The sequence below is a fragment of the Antechinus flavipes genome, chromosome 3 (genome assembly GCF_016432865.1).
Source record: "Antechinus flavipes isolate AdamAnt ecotype Samford, QLD, Australia chromosome 3, AdamAnt_v2, whole genome shotgun sequence".
In the NCBI taxonomy this organism is placed as follows: Eukaryota; Metazoa; Chordata; class Mammalia; order Dasyuromorphia; family Dasyuridae; genus Antechinus; species Antechinus flavipes.
The window spans coordinates 89,821,579-89,841,987 of record NC_067400.1 but is presented as its reverse complement, the minus strand read 5'-3'; the positions used below and the strand labels follow the sequence as shown (position 1 = coordinate 89,841,987).

At 34.0% G+C, this 20,409-nt stretch overlaps 1 protein-coding gene and 1 pseudogene across 1 annotated transcript in view; both read right to left on the bottom strand.

The window, feature by feature from the left end:
- Positions 1–20,409, bottom strand: part of VWA8 (von Willebrand factor A domain containing 8) — a 404,132-nt gene that overhangs the window by 20,020 nt on the left and 363,703 nt on the right. Inside the window, exon 40 of the mRNA XM_051983869.1 lies at positions 19,511–19,619. Within this exon, the coding sequence (XP_051839829.1) occupies positions 19,511–19,619 (109 nt within the window). The remainder of the gene's footprint in view (positions 1–19,510; positions 19,620–20,409) is intronic.
- On the bottom strand, positions 2,780–6,394 carry LOC127553271 (T-complex protein 1 subunit epsilon-like; annotated as a pseudogene).

Sequence of the window (20,409 nt, the reverse complement as noted above, 5' to 3'; positions counted from 1 at the left end):
TTAAAATAAGGACCACTCTCTCACTGAAGATTTTGAGTTTAGGAATGAGAACAATAATGAGAAAGAGTAAAATGGAATATCACATTGTGGGTCATATTTAATTCCTTACTCTTAACTTTCATAATTTCAGGAAAAAGAAAGATATTTATTTCTTTCAATAAAATAGGTACTGAATTGCTGGGGTATAAATTCAATATGAAGGCTTAAAAGAATCAACAAGACTACTAATTCTAAAATAAAACTGCACAATCAAAACAAATTAATTCAATTAAGCAAATATTTATTACAATTTACTTGTCTCCTATTCTTCTCTCTCCAATCCATTCTTCATATTTCTTATGCATATGCAATTTCTCTATTGAAAATTCTCCAGTAATTCCCTATTAGATAACAAAGTTAAACTACCTTCCTCTGGCATTTAATGACCTCAATAATGTGATACAATTCTCCCAAATGATCTTCATTTCATAGCATCCTCTTCTCACCCCACAAACTAGAGTATTTGCTAGTCCATTACATGTTTTGTATCTTCCTGCCTCTATTGCTTTTACTTATATTATTTTTTATACTTAGAATCATTTCTCTTTTCCCTTTTTGCATTTTGAAATACTGCCCATACTTTAAGGCCAGTTCAAAAGTCATGTCTTCCATGAAATCTTTCCTGATCTTCTAGTTGAAATGATTCTTTCCTTCTCATATCCTTACATTGTAGTTGGTTTGTATTTCTCTTAAATACTTCTATTCTTTTGCATTGTACATTTTTTGTTTATGTGCTCTACTTGCTTAAATCGAGAGCTTCTCTTATTTTCCTTTCTCCCTTAGGATTCAGTACGATGCTCTGCATACAGTGGATGCTTAGTGTTTGTTGCTACTATTGCTGAAACTATAAACCCATATCTATGTCAAGTATTGTTGTTGTTGTGATTGGTTTTTTGGTAATTTATTTTTCCTATTATATGTAAAGATAGTTTTCAACATTCTGTAAGATTTTGAGTTCGAAATTTTTTCTCCCTCCCTCTTACCTCTTCCCTTCCCAAGACAGCAAGCAATTTTAAATAGGTTATACATGTACAAGCAATATAAACATATTTCCATATTAGTTACATTGTGAAAGAAAAATTAGAATAAAAGGGAAAAATCATGAGAAAGAAAAAACAAACAAAAAAGTAAAAATAACATTATACTAGGTGTGGTAAGGAAGGCAGAAGCAGGGTAAGATATAGATCTCTACAATTAGACAATAATTACATGATAAGCTGTGTTACAGAGTTCTAAAGAGATATGTAAGCAAACAGATCAGAGTTTGTCATGCCAAAATAATAAGGAAAATCAAAAGGAAGGGAAAAATGACTCTGGGGTTGAATATATAGAATAAGGTTTCATCTAGGAGGTAAATTTGGAGCTGGGTTTTGAAGGAAGTATAGGATTTGGACTCTTAGTGAGGTTACATGATTTTATATGACAAATTTATGTACAAATTTTATATGACTATTGTGTTGTATTAAAGTGGCAATTTTCAAGTTTTTTGGGTCAAGAGATCACTTTCATAGGGCAAAGATCCTGTAAAATATTTCCTGGAACCTCACATGATATAGCAAATATAAAAAGTGATGCAATACTTTCTCAAAACAACCATTTTAGAAAGAAATTACTCCCACAAAAAATCCTCCTCTTATTATCATGGTAGGGGATGATGCTGGGCCTTTTAAGATTCTGTCAGTAGGGCATAAGCAGGCTCTAACAGACTCACTGCAGTCTTAGGAGCCAGTTGTGTTTTCTTTCTGTGAAGCAGATAAGCTAATGTGGAAAGGCTCATTTACCAGGAGCCCAGATGGCTGGTGATGGGCCTTTTGTTTTTTTGGTCATGAGAGATCATGAAACAAAGAAGCAAAATGTACCTTCATCTTGCATATTTCACTCACTCTTTTCAGCCACTGTGCAGTAAGAATCATATAGTTTTTAGACCATCTATAAATATTAACTTCTTTCTACCCTGCCCTTTTCTGGACCCTGGCTGATTGAGATCCTCCTATTTGTGACTTTAGAGGTAGAAAATCTTCGGACCTAACTGTATGGGATCCCTCTCCTCCCTATGAAATACCTACTTGACATGAACCATGTACCAAGTTTTAGGAGCAACTTCCCAAAAGACCATTATGGACTCCTGTTTTTTCCAATAGTCTAGAATTGTGGTATTTGAGTTTCCATGGTGACAATCCTGGTTTTAGCCTTTCCTTTTCCTGATCCTAGTTGGAAGAACCAGTGTGGAGGATTGGCAGGCTTTAGTATCATTCCCTTATTATCACTGCCTCTTGTTTTTTTGCACATCTTCACTTAGTATATGTAGTCTTCCTTTAAAGATGCCAAAAAAGAAGTATGATTTTGGCACTGACCGTCTTAATCATTTTTCCGTGCAGTCCCTTTAGTCCTGGTGATGGACCCTCAAGCTTGTTATAATTGAAATTAAATACCAAGGGAAGTTTTAGACATATGAAAGGATGGATTATAGATTATCCTTGAAAAGGTGAATGACAGATGTTTTGGAACTGGTTTTATTATGTATCCAAAAACAATAAGAAACATCATTTCATTGGACATTTAGCCTTCTCATATTGCAGTACTTAAAATACATATTTGCAAAAAGACCACCATGAAAATAATTGCAGATTATGTTCCAACATTTGTTTCAGAGGCTGAAGAAGTACAGAAATTCTATGAAAAGCTTAATCAGACCTTCTAAATTATATCAATATATACTTTGATAAGAGGCAACTTTAATGAAAAGGTCTAGTTAAGAATGATGGAAAATATGGTTCAGGATTATGGAATGAGAGATCACAAGCTTTTAGAATAAAAAAACTCCATGATTGTTATTTTGTGAATATTTTCTCTTAATATATATTTTTTAAATAAATAAAAACATATTTTCTTTCTTTTCCTCTCCCTTTCTTTGGAAAATAACAGCAACACCAAAATCTTATGACAAATATACATTTGCTGTTCAGTTGTTCAGTCATGTCTGATCAGTCATGTCTGACTCTTTGTGACCTCATTTACCCCGGCATGCCAGACCCTTCTATCCTCCACAATCTCCCAAAGTCTGTCCAAATTTGTGTTCCTTGTTTCTATGATACTCTCTTAACAATCTCATCTTCTTCCTTCCTTTTTTCCTTTTGCTTTTAATCTTTCCCAATATCAAAGTCTTTTCCAATGAGTTGAGCCTCCCCATTATGTGGCCAGAATATTTATGCTTCATCTTCAATATTTCATCTTTCAGTGAACAGACTGTATTAATTTCTTTAAATATTGACTTATTTTATCTTCTGCTATCTAAGGGACTCTCAAAGTCTTTTCTAGAATCACAATTTGAAAGCAATGATTCTGCAGTTTTCTGCTTTCCCTATGTCCAACTGTCATAGTCACACATTGCTTCTGGAAAAACTATGGCTTTGCATTTAAGGACCTTCGTTGGCAAGATGATGTCTCTGCTCTTCAGTATGCTATCCATATTTGCCATAGCTTTTTTCCCTAACAAGCATGAATCCTTTAATTTCATTCCTGGAGTCATCTGCAATGATCTTTGATCCCAAGAATATAAAATCTGACGTTGCTTTCATTCTTCTCTTGTTACTAGGAAGTGATGGGATTAATTATCAAAGTTTTTTTTAATGGTAAGCTTTAAGGCAATTTTTACACGTTTCCATTTTACTCTCATCAAGAGACTTCGTATTGTCATTTTCTGCCAGAATGGTATCAGCATTCTGATTTGTTAATCTGAGATTGTTAATATTTATCCCAGCAACCTTAATTCCAGTTTTTGATTCATCTAGCATGGTTTCCATGTGATCTTTTCTGTATATGAATTAAATAAATAAGATGACAATATACAGCCTTATTATACTTCTTTTCCAATTTTTAAACCAGTTAGTTGTTTCATGTTCAGTTCTAATTGTTGGTTCTTGGGCCTGCATACAGGTTCCTCAGGACATAAACTGATCTGGTACGTCCATCTCTTTGAGGACTTGCTATATTGTGTTCTACACAGTCAAGGCTTTAGTGTAGTTAGTGAAGTACATACAGATCATACTTTCTCCATAATCCAGTGAATGTTGGCAATTTGGTCTTTAGTTCCTTTGCTTTTTTCAAAACCAGCCTGCTCTTTTTGGTCAATTCTTAGTTCCCACATTACTGAAGCCTAGTTTGTAGAATTTATTTTTATGGTTATAAAAAAGCTAATTTATTATTGTTGTCTTTATATATAGCAATTACAATGTCAAAAAGGGAAAAATAATAAATAGCTGTGGTTGCAACATATGACTTGTGTTTATTTAATCATAGTAGTAATTTTACTACATTTTGTTATAACTTAAGCTTTCATTTTTCAGATTCTCCTGGTTTGCAGATATCATCCAGCTTCAAAATCATCCTGACTACTTGTGTTGCAGGACAAATCTGTTGTTGTTATTGTTTTTCTTTTCTTTCCTTTTTTTCTTTTTTTGTCAATCAGAGTTTCTAACAGATGTCATTTGTATCCTTATACAAGCAGTCAGTACCAAGGGCATGATTCATTTCTTTCACTTGTCTGGCTCATACATTGTGATGGTGATTGTCCTTCACTCTCAAAAAGAACCAAAATGATATCACCATGTTAGAGCCAAAATACGATGTGTCTGACCATGGCTGATCAGACCAATATGAGCTTGGAACGCTCTGCCACATGTCAGACACAAATAGTCCTTTTGAGTACTTGGGATGGATTCTCTAACCTTGCGCATCTCATATCTCTTCTGAGCGACTTCAATTCTGTTTTCCTCATAGAGGACAGCACCTTTTCTGATGAGTGCACAGCACGCTAATCAGTGCTATGTTTTCTATGTTGGTCATAGTTTGGATGAGAGTCATACCACTATTTTCAGAAAAGGCCATGGGAATGACTTCTAATGCATCTGCAAAAGGTCTCATAGCATACTGCTCCAAGGAAAGGCACTTCTCAGTTTCTTCACTAACTGCCAAAGCATAAGATATTTCAACTGCACTATCTCCATATATCAGATGATTATCACAAACTATCTTTTTAATCCCATACAGATAGCATCACAAATAAATCATTTTACTTCTTTAATTATCATTTTATTTCCTCCTCTAATGAATATGGTCATGGCCTCGGAGTTGTTACATTTCTCTATTAATAAGCATTTTGTCTTTGGTTGGTCTAAGTTTTTCATGTGTGTGTTCAGAGGACCATGAAACAATGAGCTCTCCTAATGCAATGGCAATCAGTTCAAGTTCAGGTCCTTCTATCCAATGGACAGCAGGCAACTTATCCTGCATAATTTGCTTTATCATCAAAGCCCCATTGGCAAATAGCTAGGTGCGAACCGATAAATTTAATTTGTTCAATTATCTCTTCAAACTTCTCCTTTTCATACTTCTATAATCTTAATCAGAGACAACATAAAGCTTATGCTTGGTTTTTGGTGTGGGTGGCCCAAATGGACATTTTAAAATTCCAGTCTTAGCATTTTCCTACTTCTTTAGACATTTGTGGATGACTAAAATCCTGATCCACAATTATTCTGAGTGTCTTCAAGTCTTCCCCCTACTTTGCCTTCTTATTTTGATTAGTTCAAAGTCAACACCATTCCATTTCATTTCAGTTACTGTCAGGCTAGCATTTACAACAATTCTGGCCATTTGCTGGTGGCAGCTGTTAGCTACTTTTGAACCAAGAATTGTTTTAGCAGTCTGGATGAGAAGAAGTTCAATGTTAAGAACATCAGCTGGAAAATTCTCATTGATTTTGTCCAAATGTTCATTAGTAATTTGAGCAGCCTGCTCATAACAATCTACTATTCTGATTGGATGAATACCACAACCTAGCAGTTTTTCAGCTTCTTCTAACAGAGCACCAGCCAGAACAAGTGTGGTCCCATCTCCAATCTCATCAAACCTATGATCTGGAAAATTCAACCATTTGTTTAGCAATTTGATGACCTACATGTATCAAGCTTAAAATGGTGTATCATCTTTGGTTAGTCTCATCACCATCCTTATTCATCATCATTATATCAAGTGCATTAGGTCCAAGTGATGGTCTCATTGTATTTAATATTGCCTTTGCTATCATTTTGTGAGTCTTGATGGCCTTCAGTCTCAAAAGGTAAGGCTTAAACTCTTGGTCCCTGATGAGGAAAGAATGGCCATATTCATTGAATGTTGGAGTCTCCATAGAAGAAATGGTTGAGCTAGAAGGGATCCCTCCCAGCAATAAGTGGAGACTAAATAAGTGGGAGCTAGTTTGTAGAATTTTAAGTATAAGCTCACTGGCCTGTGAATTGAGTGCAATTGTTTAATAATATGAACATTTCTTGGCACTGCCTTTCTTAATGAGTGGGATACAAACTGATCTTTTCCAATCCAGTGGTCACTGCTGTGTTTTTCAAATTTGCTGGCATAAAGAGTACAGAACTTTAACAGCATCATTTTTTTAGGGTTTTAAATGGCTCAACTGTAATTACATCACCTTCAATACCCTTACTATTAGCAATGCTACCTAAGTTCAATTTATTGACCAGAATGGCTGGACCAATTCAGTTATACTAAACATATATAAATTTGTCTGTTTTCCTATAGCTCCCCCAAGGTATGCTATTTTCTATTTTTTGTCCTCTTTGCCAATCTGATGGATGCTTTTTTCCTAATTTAGTACCTTGGAAGTTTTTTTTTTTTAAATATAACTATTGATAGCATGGATTTCTTCTTTTGAAATTTGCCTATTGGTATTCTTTGACCTATCAATTGGAGAATGGTTCTTAGTGAAAATTTGAATCAATTTCTTACATATTTTGTTTTTGAAAGCTTTAACAGAAAAGCTTCCTGAAAATTTCTTCCTAGTTACCTGATTAGGTTCATTTTATCTTCTGTGATCCTCTTTATCCCTTGTTTGTTTATGAAGAGTATTTTCTTCATGAAAAGAACTAGGAAGTCCTGGACACAATCAACACTGAATAACATTATAACAAATGAAATTTTTTATATTTTAACAGACAGAAAATGTCTGCTTACTGATGTGGTAGTAAAATCAGTAAAGTCAGATCACTAACTTGTTAGAACAAAGAAAAATTAAATACAAAGGTGTAAAAAAGAATAAAAATTAGAAAAAGATATGGCATGCACAAAACAATTCTAACCTGATCTATTAAAAACAAATTACTGATATAGAAAAATGGGAAACAAATGGAGCAAAGAATATTGGAAAAGAATAATTTCATATGATTTAATTGAGTAAAGTCAACAGCCAAAATTAGCTAAGAAAATCTAAAACTATCATAGTTAACAAACACTTGATATCTTTGTCAAGCACAGAGCAATGGCAGCCAAGAGAATATAAATTTGTTTGTAAAATCTTATGGAAAAGAAGAGTGGAGGATGAATGGTATCATTTTTTAAAACAGTTTAAAGAAAGATTGGCAAGAGATTCAACTTAACAAAAATAATTCCATGAACACTGAAGGATTAAACTAGAAGTAAGACCATCAATGGATGAAAAATGGAAAAGATTTTTATAATAAACTCTTTTTGCCATCAAGGACAATGGAGCTATCACATTTAGGTTTCAATAAAATAGTCTCAGATATGAGTCTTGAGGAAGTGACAATGACACTGAAGAAAACAAAGATGGGAAGAGTGTCTGGACTAAATGAATTATATTCAGCAGTAGACTACACTAGAGGTAATATAATTTTGAGAGTGTTGAGGATTCTGAAAGAAAAAAAGAGAGCAAAGGGATGGGTGAAAATACATTTGGATCTTATTGTTGCCTTCCAAAAAAACCTGAGAGAATATTATTAGCTACTGATCATTATAACTACTTTTTCGTCAGTATAAAATTGTTGTGAAGATATGCTACATATGTATTAAGGTTATTCTTGATGAGAGTATTAAAAAGGAGCAGGGAATCTTTTGCAAGTGACAATCTACATCATCATACACAGAACGAAAGATGTAAAAAATACAAAATGCTTATTGTTTGTTAACTACACACAAGCATTTGCTTTGGTAGAACTAAATGCTACTCTAAAGGCTCCTTTTACAAGGCATCTCTCATGTACATATAAAAATTATACAAGATTCTGGAAAAGATATAACTTGTTCCATGACTATTGGCTCATTATCAAATGAATATTAACACAAGAAGATGTATTCTTGCCACAACTGTTTGCCATCTGTCACGGATAATGTCCACCATGAATTCTAAAAGGAAGATGATCAGGACTTCAAAATGCTTTTTATACATAGTTCTGTGCTAATTTCATTAAGCCTTGGAATACTTCAAAGCATCCTAAATGTGATCCTTAATCAACCTAAATGAACTTAGAAGAAAACCTATTTGGACAAAAAATATCCATTATCCAGTCTACACTATTCAGTTGGATAGATGACGTTGTTGACTTATCACTACATATGAGCCAAACTGCACAGGAAAAAAGAAGCTGAATATTAGTTAGGAAACTGTAAAGTATTCTTAATGACCCTCATTGGAATACTGTAGTTTCTGAAGAAATGAAGTTGAGGAACACCCAGAAGGCAATGGAGAAGTACTTGGTAAACATAAGCAGGTTGTAGCACATAACAAAGAATTATACACAAAGAAGCAATGTAACATTTATTTTTGAATAACTATATGACCAGAAAGAAATGAGTCAGTCACATGATAATTGATGCCCATCTGCATCAAAAGAACTCAAGCAAGCCCCCTGATGTGTTCCTACAATCTTCATGGTGAACTCAGGGAAAGATAAGGACACATGTTCTTCAGGAAGGAAAGGTAGTCTGCATTGCTGGAGGGAACAATATTGAAGAGAATAGAAACTTTAAAATGCACATTTTTGTAACTTTTAATGGAAAGTTTCACTGTCTTCATCTGTTACAGAGACACTAGTATCTGTAGTGCCTACTTCATAGACTCAAATGAGATTGTGCATATGAAGTCCTTGGCAAACCATTGAAGGATAAGTGTCCGTTATTATTACTGCTATTATTAGAGTCACATCTGCAGTGGGCAAGGTTCACTTAATCTGCCAAGGCTTTTCCATGACACTCATTCAAGAACAGCCTGGAGAACAGCTGAAGAATGCTCCTGGATCATCAGAAACATGTGTAGCTACCAAGAAAGCCATTGTTAGCCAAATGTAGCCCAGTAAACAGAAGGTTTACTTGGTAGGCAAAAGCAGATTATAGCACAATACAAAGAATTGTGCAGATATAGAAGATCTTTATCCTACTATCAGGATAACTACTAAACTTGAGTTAACTGCTAAATAGACATTTGCTTATAGTTACCCTTCTATAAATGGTAACTATAAATAGTATTTTTTTTTAAAACAGTATTTCTTGCTATTCAATATTCCATAATGAACACTAGGTATCGTAATCTTCATTTGGGAGTGAATGTTTTTTTTTGATATGTCTAATAGTGACTCTTCTTCAAAAAATTAGTTAACTTATTCCCTATTGGTAAATAGCAGGGTGAAAAAAACCTACTCTAATTGCTAAAAATTCTTTTATTTCACACATACACACACACACACACACACTCACTCTACTAATATAGTCACTATATAAGCCAGTAAATGGAGAAATTCACTACCAAAAGAAGAAAAAAGGGATCAAGTGTGGGAAAAAGCATACTTTTGTTAAGTGTCTATGGATTCAGCTCATAGTACAAGGCAGCTTTCTTTAAACTTGTTTGCTATTCTGATTATGCATTCATGAAGAGGGACTGGTCTGACAATGTTAGAGGGAAACCAATTTAAGAATTCTTGCTCCTTGGAACCTCTCAACAAACCAGGACGTAATATTATATGACTTCACTACAATCCCTCAATTTCATGATCAATTTAATGTTTGAGGAACTAAGATATTGTCATATAGCAGAAACTTTTGTCTTTAGAGCAATACACTAGAATTTCTTTTTTTAAAGAATATTTAGACAGTTCTTCCTGGTCTCAGGCTTAAAAGTTGCTTCAAATTCATAAGGTAAAGAACATGGATATTTGAGTAGTCTTCTTCTGACCTTTAAATATCATCTATGACATTATATAAAGCTAGGGTTTCCATCAATAATTAGTACATCTGCACAGAAAAATATTGAAAAAGTATGTGATAAAATCAAAAAATTTAAATTAATCTCACTTTTTCCAATTCTATTTCATTTCTATGTATCTTTATCTTAAAAATGTGGGAGAGGTCTCCAAAGCTGAAGAAGGCTACTGAAATCCCATGATTAGAATCTGGAACAAATTTTATTTTTTACTTCAATAGTATGAATGTAGGTGGTAAATCTGCACATTATTTTTAAAGAACATTTAAAGTGGCTTTTTAGCTTGATGCTAACTACTAGCCTCCTGGGCTATTCTACAACAAAATAGCTGTGGAAAACATTAAAATGGACAAATGAAAAACTTAGGAGAAGTTTCTGAAAAATCTCTAATGGGCTTTGTCAAGATAAAATTGTTTGTTTTTGCATCATTTACCACAAAAAAGCTGTTTTAATAACTGGTCTCTTTACTGGCTCCTTCCATGAAGATTCTGTAACAAGATTGTTTCCTTTACTTAAATGTGGGGCTCTGCCTTATTAAAATTCCAGATACGTTTAAATCTCATTTCAACTAAAATACATGTACAAAAACAAGTTTACAAATATTCTCTCAAAAATTGCATCAAGCTTTCAGAAAATGCTATAGTATCATTTTAATATAGGAAAAGTAATTTTTTTTAGGTTACAGAGGATTCTTTTAGAATCAAAGCAAATGAAAAGGATGGAGAGGGGAACTGGGAACAAACATGATAACTAACTTTGATGGAAAGTCATGTGTTTGCTCTTGCAAAATAGGCTCCATATGTTCAAAAGAGGTAAAAATCACCTTGCAAGATGAAGTCTTCTCAAAACAGATGGATTTTCAGTTATACTTATATTTTTCTATCATTCTCTTGTCTAATTTACCTCTGTATATGAACCATAAACTAAAGTCATAGTTCTTTATAAAAAAAAAAAAGCTCATAGTTCTGCTCTTAGTGATCTCTTTTCTTATATGCTTGCTACCAAGAATATACACTCTGGTTTGAGGAAAAAAATCTGTGCTGAAAAGGAGGCTTGGTGAAAGGGAAAACAATTCTTGATGATTGTCTTGATTCACTCACTGACTTGGATCTTCCTGAGTAAGTGAGCTAATTAGTCAGCATCTCTTCACTGATCTTTGATAGGCAGGGATTCTTTCTCTTTCAAGACCTCAGATGCATCCTGGCAACCCCAGATACAAAAGGCCACTGCCCCCCAAATACCATCAATCTTAAACTTCCATTTTGGGGACTGGTCCTATGATTTCATTGATATAGAATAATTCCTAATGAGCTACCTCTGCCAATTCAGATCCTAAATGAGAACAATGGTTTTAAAGAGCTTCCTGTAGGGCTAAGAGTTTAAGAGTTTACGCATCCAGAACTTGAATTCAGTTCTTTTTGACTTCAGGCAGGGTTTCTAACCATTGTACAACACTGCCTTTTTAGACTTCCTCATTAATTTTCTTAATTTTCACTTCAGTTTCCTATAAAGAAAGCGTCTTCTACAATGATTCAAAGGGTGAAAATCTGACACTAACCTAAGGGAATCTGTTATGATGTGCAGGACAATTCACTATTGACATGGTACATCATCATTCTAAAAGGACAGAATATTACACTCCAGGGATTCCTTCAGAGCGGAAGTATAGAAACCTGCTACTCTCATAGCTCTTGCAACTAGTGCTTCCCTCTAATTCCTTTTATCTTTTATAAAACCATCCCCAAGAAACAATAATTATCTGATTGGAAATGGAAAGAAAATTTGAGATTGTTCACTTATGGAAATTAAGCCAGATGTTCTCTCCAATGCCTAGAGATCTCCCTGACAAGGGCAAATCTTTACAATCTAAACTGAATGAGAGAGCTACTGCTAAGCACCTGGTGACTGTGGCTAAGCATAAGGTGTCAATGTGGAATGACAAATATGATGAATTTGAAGCACCCTGACATCCTCAAGCATTAGTAAAAGGAGGTGTCTGAAAAACACTGGAGAGGAAACATAATTAAAATGACTGGCAATTATGTCATATGATGTAGGGGATGTGAGATTAAGAAACTTTGATTCTAAGATAGCTACAGACCAACTGCTTGCAAAAAATCTTTTTATTGTCAATTCAGAAATGATACACAGAAAATCACACACTGAATGTTAGAACTGGGAAAGATCTTAGAAATCACCTAGTTCGATCTCTTTATTTTTTAAATGAGTGGAAGAAGTGAAATCCAAACTCAATCCTTTTAAATGAAGTTTAGATCACTTTAACTACTGCCCTTCACTAATCTTGATTCTAGGTTATTCACATACAAAGTTTAGGTTGCTGGGAGCACAAAGGCTGGAGTGCAGACAGATTGTGCAAGAGACATGGTGGTGACATTTCTCCTTCCTCAGTGGCAGTCTCATCAGTCATACAAGATGAGGTATAAGTCTGAAGCTCTGCTTTGGAAATTCAACCTAAATGATGAGTTGGCGAGTTCCCGACCAAACACCATACTGTTCACCAAGGAAACTCCCATAGTTACCAGGATTACACATCAGCCTCAAAACTTCAGGGAAAGCATTAGTCACCCAGAAACACTCAGGCCTAAAGAAGAGGACAGCCATGAAAACGACCAAGTCAGAGATGTCTTGTTCTGTTTACTAACTGGAAAGAATCACCCTGAAGGAAGTTTTTTCTAACCTGGCTAGTTAGCTTAAAAAAGAAACCTATTATGTTGGAATAAAGTTATCAAAATATTAACAAAATTAAATTCACTGACGCCACCTTAAAAATTCCTGAACTAAAAAGTTTTGAAGATCCCTTTCAGTTCTAAACTCCACAATCTTAAGTTCATCAAAAGTAGTTGTCTTGCATGTATGTGTTATAAATAAGGATAGGGAAGTCTTGAAAATTTTCCTTAGGTCAATTTTTATTCGATGAGTATTTAATATTGTACTATGGACAACTATACCACATAAATATAAAGCTTTACTGGCTAATATAAAGATGATAATTTTTATGAAATCATATGGTCTGGTCTAATTTTAAGCTGATAAGGGTTTTCATGAACAGATTGTCTATTATTAAGAATATTTTAATGCAATAATTTTCATACAGGAGACAAAGTATATGAATTTAAAATCATAATTTAAAAGACCTAATGAATATTTAATTCTAAAAATACACTTTAAAAAATTTTAGTCATATGCACACATTTTACATGATTTCAATCAATGCTATTCTGTTCTGCATATTTTACTTAATCTTTTTTCTTTAGAATCATAAAAGAGACCTCATAAAATCCTCTTAAGTTCAATCTATAATCAACAAGAACACATCCCATAGACATTCTGGAACAGAGAATTCACTACTTCTGAGGCATCCCAGTCTACTTTTAGGTAGCTTTAATTGTGAGGAAGTTTGTCTTTATACTAAAATTAAATCTGTCTACAACTGCAATCCATTTTTCTTGCTTCTGCCTTTTGGGGCCAGGCAGAGAAAGTCTTTTTCCTCTTTTCCATGGCTGGACTCCAAATAACTGAAGACAGCTATCATGACCTCCTAAGACTTTTCCACTTCTTCATGTATATAGTTCCTTAAGGTTACTTTAATTTTCATTTCTCTAACTGTAAGCAGGCCTATCTATTTTTGGAACTGATAATTTACTGCCTCTTTCCTTATGTGTACACACTTCATCTTCTTGGAACATTTATCAAACAGAATCTGGATAATGACCACATGTTTGAGTACTTTGTATATTTTGGACAATTTGCTTTTATTAGTTATATTTGAAAAACACATTTTATCTATTCTGTTGTTTTCTTTGAAAGACACAGTTTAATTATATTTTTGTGCACAGTTTAATTTTTTAAAAATCATTTGAAGTCTTGTGGATTGCCTCTGATTACATGTTTTACTTTTTTCAATAGTAATTTTTCTCTTCTCAGGTAGGGTAAATACATTTTTTCATTTTCTTCTATTTCTTTTAAAATGTTAAAATCTTTTATACATCTGGAATTTGTTGCAATATACACTATGGGTCAAGGCTCTAAATTAACTCTTGCACATACAGCTATCTAGTTGCTCCATTAGAGATTTCAGTCCTTCCATGATGTTCCCAAAGTGGTTTTTCAGCATCTGCTTTGAAGACATTTAGAGAAGGGACACATGCTGCCTTCTAATGGAGCCCCTACCACTTAGGAACACTTTTAATGGTCCGGAAGTACTTCCTTACATAAAGACAAAGCCTACTTCTTTGTAATTTATACCAATTATTTTCATTTTTGTCTTCTGAATCCAATCAGAAAAAGTTAAATTCCTATTTTACCTGACAATCCTTCAAAAATGTAAAGACAGCTCTCATGACCCTAGGCCCATTTCTTCTCTCTAGGTAAAACATCCTCAGTTTCTTCAGTGAGGAAGCTGGGTAGCACTGTGGACAGAGGACTGGTCCTGGAGGGATCACCTGGGCTAAGTCTAACCTCTGATATTTCTTATCTGGATGACCCCAGGCAAGTCACAATCTCTCGGTTTCAGTTTCCTCATCTATGTATGGGGAAAAGAACCTACTTTCCAGAGTCATTGTAAGGATAAAACAAGATAATATTTGCCAGGAATGATAACTGTAAACCTTAAAGTTTATTATTAATATCGACATTATTGATATTATTAATATCAACATTATTGATATTATTAATATCAATAATGGCAGACCATGCTGTACTGCCTGAATCTTGAGAATCTGCATTATCCTGGTAGACCTCCATGGGGATTGAGTCACGGTGCCCCAAGTTCTCCCCTCAATTATTTTGAAGACACGAACCTTGGAGACATTAATTTCTCAGGCTACTTGTATGGAAAATAGGGATAGTATTGCAGTGGGTATCAAGGTATATTTCTTTATTGTTTGGTTTGCAAATCTGTCCCAATGAAATATTTTTCTATTAAAAAGATGGTGCCTGGGGCAGCCATGTGGTGCAGTGGATAGAACACCAGTCCTGAAGTCAGAAGGACCTGAATTCAAATCTGACCTCAGACACTTAACACTTTTTTGTCTGCCTTATTCTATTGACTCAGTTTGCAATTTACTAAAACACATATATTTCAGACTAATTGTTACCTATTGAGGATCAGTGGAGTATAGTGTATAGAGTACAAGAAATTTTTTTTTTTGAGATAGAATACCTGGATATGAATCCCACTTCAACTCTTATGAGATATATTATCTGAGACAGATCATTTATTTAATTTCTCTAAATCTGAGATTTCTCAAGTGAAAAATAGAAGGGAAAATAATACCTTGTCTCAAATGGTTTTGTGAGGATCAAAGAAGATAACACGTATGAAGCACTTTGAAAACTTTAAAACTTAAATGTGAGCTATTAAATACCCATAGCTTCCCTATCCTGAACTGAGGAGGTTAATTTTTTAAACACAAGACCTTTGTAAATCCTGACTCTGTCATCTAACATCCTGTCATCTAGGAGGCAGTAAAACCTCCTAGGTTTGGGTCATTTGTAAATTTGATAAACATTCGATAGATACCTTTATCTAAGCCATAGCTAAAAATGTTAACCATCACAGCATTCTTCTAGCACCCTCTCACCAGGTCAGTCTGAATTAAATGCTAGTGACTATACTTTGGATTGAGCTAGTCAACCAATTTCATATAATTTCTCCCATGCTGGTCCCCAGTCTATTGGGGATAATTTTAAGTAAACACTGAAAAAATATTGCTTTTCCACTTGCTGATTTTCTCCTCATAAATACTCACTTAAATATAGGAGATCACACCATCTTTTCATTTCCATATTTTATGCCCTTTCAAAGATCACAGTCCTACCAAGTCTCAGGGCTACCTGAGAATATAGATTTGTCTCCCTGCATTAGAATGTCTAGTTCTTTTTGCTTTGCTTCTTGTCCATGTTATGTACACTGGGCGTGTAGACATCTGAGTGCATGGGTTTTATTGCTAGTTCTTTTCTTAGGCTTTGTATACTAGCCATTTCTGGGTGATTCTGCTCCCAGGCCTCTTTCTAGATTTTAGCTTCTCTTTGCTGGACATAAACAGATAGTTTTCTCTCTCCCCTTTCCTTTTCAATTTAAAGGCCTTTTAATTAGATTTGCATGAGTCTAGGTGAATATATCTTCCTCACTCCTTTTTTGCTTTTTTAGTCATTGTTTCTTTATTTTAAGCCAAATTCCAGAAGCCAAATTCTGTTCTCAGATGTCATATTTTTAACTAGTATTTATTTATCAAACCTATCTTTCTTTTCGGAAGTACTTGTTTTCATTTGGTAGAAATTAAGATACTGACACTTGTAACCATGAGGTCTTCTGTTTTTTACACAAGATTACTCCATTTTTTTCTTGAAATTCTCCCTCATTTAATTCTTCTCTTTTTGTCCCCAATTAGTTCTCTGTATTCTTTGCTGCCTTCCTTTTAGTAAATTGATCCTGTTTCCTGGCTTAACTAATCCATCTTGGTTATCACTTTAAAATGTACACTATTCATATCATTAGCCTCCATATCCAATCCCATATCTTAAAGAGACATCTCTCTTTGGATATCTGCAGTTACCTCAAACTCAAGATAGCTAAAAAAAAGTATCACCTTACTCACAAGTTAGTTCCCCCTATCAACTTCTTTGGCATTTTCAGTGGTAATTCTATTCCCTCAATTACTGAGGGTTTTTTTTTTTTTTTAACCAATCACTTAGTAAGTTCTTGTGAGTCTTCCTTCAAAGCTCATCATTCATAACTATGCTTTTATTGAAATCACCAGGGCCATCACCCTTTGTTAAGTCTTCATCATTTCATGCTTGAGCAACTTTTAACTGTTTCACTTTATTACCCACAATTTATCAACAGAGTCCCTCCAGTCATCATTGTTCCCCAAACATATTCATTGCCAACTCTAATTTTCTGTTTGGTTGGCTAAGGTCCCTTCTCTTCTCATTGAGATCCAATCTTCAGTGAAGTATTACTGTGTCCATGAGGTCTCTCTCACAGCCATTCCAATCACCATTGACTACATGGCCTCTGAACTCCTTTAGCAAGCATCCCCCAGTTACGCTTTCTAAATCATGGCCCTCCTCCTCACTCCTCAAATGAATCTTATACAATGAATCCACTATTTATAAGTGATCCCTAAAAATGCCTTTTCCTGAATTATCTGGATTTTTTTTTCTGCATTTCCCCCCCTCCACTTTCTTATGGGATATTGCTTACACTTAAAACAAGCCTTTTCTTTTAAAAAATGCCAGTGTCTTTGAGAGCATTATAGATTATTCCCCTTCCCCTATATAGCAATGATCAGCTGCACAGAGGTAATGAGAGTTCTCCATCAGGGAAGGAACATTTTGGGAGGTAAGCCCTGCCTAGGGAGGTATGAAAGTAGAGGCTGCAGGTGGTATGAGGACACTTGGCCTCTCTGTGTTTCAGAAAAGGAAATTACCAGGAGGACAAAGCATGGGGAAAAAAATGAATTAAAAGCAACCTAGCTCTGAAAGTCACAAGCTTTGTGACCATAGGCAAGTCAATTAATTTTTCTGAACCTTTCCTTTTCTTTAAAATAGAGATACTTCAAAGTTAATCTTGGTCACCTATAATTATATAAATAATTCTTTTTCCCTCAGGAGAAATAGAACATGAGCTTTATGAGCTCTTTTTTTTATGAGCTTTAAAAAAATTGTAAAATAGTATTTATTATATGGGATAGCTCTCTGGGAGGAAGAAGAGGAAGTATACTGGGCAGAATTAAAATGATGCACAAACAAAAGATGACGATAAAACTTATTTTTAAAAGAAAATAAAAATGAATTTTTATTGACATCTTTTATTTTTATATCATTTTCATTTTTCAATGTATTTAACCTTCTCCTTATCTGTTACAATGAAAAACCCTGACTTTATATCAGTATTCCATATTCACGATCCCCTCCTCTAAAAAAGAGAAGGAAATGGCTTTTCACATCTTTTCTTAGGAGACGAATGCTTAGGACAGTACTGGTATGTAGTAGGAACTTAAATATTTATTGATTATTATGTTTTCTTTACAATGTTTTGCCATTGTTTTAGTCAACTGTGTGCACTGTTCTCTTGGTTCTGATTGTTTTACTTTGTGTCAATTTTCCCCTTACTTCTCTATTTTCATCATATTCATTGCTCCTTATGGCAAAATAAGATTGCATTACAGTCATATTGTTGTAACACTTCCCAGTTGATGGGCATTCACTTTAGTTCCAGATTTTTGCTATTACAAAAAAAAATGCTGTTATAAATATTTTGGTATATATGGGAGCTTTCTTTTCTGATATTTTGGTACAATTTATATCTTTTGAAATAAATCAATTGATTCCTTCCCATGTAGTATTGTTATGTTTGTAATTTATTTAAATTTGTACATTTGACTTTAAAAGAATACTTTTTCTTTCTTTCTTTTTTTTTTGGAAGGAGAATCTGACCTGACTTTTCATTAGAATAGCAAATTTTGTTGTTTTGGCATACAAATTCTCTCCTCTGCTGCAGACAGATAAGCAACCCATTTGTAACTTATAGAATTTGACTTTGCCTGGCAGTACTGAGAGGTTGTATGAATTGTTCAATGCTCACATAGCTGGTCTTTGTCAGGGGTAAGACAGAAACTTAGATCTTCCTGACAGATATTAAGTTCATCCTTCTATCTAATTGGGCCACTCAACTCTCAATTATCCATGCTAAATGCAGAAAGAGATGGAATAGAAAAATTAAACCCTCAGATAACAGATTTCTTCTTAACAAATAATTTCATCTTCCAATTTTGCGTTCTAATGGGTGTGTGAGGAGAAATAAAATTGACTGATTTTTATCCATATCAATTCCTGAGTTTTCCTTTCTTATCTTCTGAAATTGTAATAAAAAATCGGTAACTTTGTAGAAAGATCAGGTCACAAAGGGAAATTGAGAAGGAGAGACAGCAGAGAATCAGCTCTTCCTTTCTATGCAAAACTATGCAACTATGCAAACTATGCAAAAAGTCAGTCAAATAAAGGTTCATTTAAACATAAATGGAAACCAAAACTATAACGTTATTCATGACATAATGATGTCTATGCATTTCTAGCAAAAATGGGATGTTCATGAGTCTTAGTACCATTGTGATTTCTAACTTTATATTTGGGGAAATCAAAGCAGTTTCTAGTCATGCTGCCTTGCATGCATGCAGGACAGCAGGAAAAATAAATTGAATTTACTGTTTTCTTGCACTTCTCACTTAGAATGGTCATATTAATAACACTGGAGTATTATCTAAATGGAAGATAGTATTGATTAATTTTCTTTAATAACAAATAAGGTTTTAAGTGGATTTCCCTATTATTTTAAATGGTGCCTCCAGTTTATCTGATTGGTTACAATAAAATGAGGATTACCTGCAAATTATCCAAGATGATCCGGAGGGAATGCACTTGTCGCTGGACAGCATTTGAAAACTTCTCATAAGTGGCTGCATCATACTCACTCATATTAATCTCTTTTAACCTGAAGTGAGAGAAGGGAAAATAAAGCAATGTAAATCATGTAACATAAATTGTCTATATCTAACAAAACCTTGCTAGGCTACATAAAACAAACTCTAAGAACCCTGGTAAACTCAAGGAAAGGGAAGTAAGAGGAGAAAAAGAGAGAGCAATTTCTGTCTAATAGCTTCAAAGGACAGAGAAAATTTAAAGGTATGTTGAATATGAAATCAATTTTGATATCTAGTAAATTAGCATGCCAACTTCTTTCAAGACTTAGTAGGTTTAAAAATGCATGATATATTCTGATTATTGGGCTGCCAATTTATGATAAGGATATTTCTAAATCTTAAAATGCAAGTGCTCAAAACATTGTCAGCACCAAAGTAATCACCTCAATCTTATTATGATTGAGAATTACCAAGTCTAATAAATTCATGGATGTTAGTTATTGGTTTTATCCACTTGTATCACAACTTAAAAATACTCAAAACTGTTTTAAAAATAGTATCTCACTTTTAAATAGAAGGATCTGATCTAAATAGATCCTTCTATGGATTTTTTTCTCTGTATCTGTATCTCGTTTATTGTCACCGATAATCTTAATAAGATTTCTATCACCATAAATGACGATGATATTAGGAGAGGAAACAATGATTACTCTCAGAACATGTATGTGAAGTTTCTTGTTCCTCTTGTTCCTCTAAATTGGTCAAATATTGGAAGCACAATTCTCAGTCTATTTTGAAAATTTCTGCCCAAAGTATATTTTTTATCATGTAGTACTAGAACTGGAATTCAACATGAAAAAA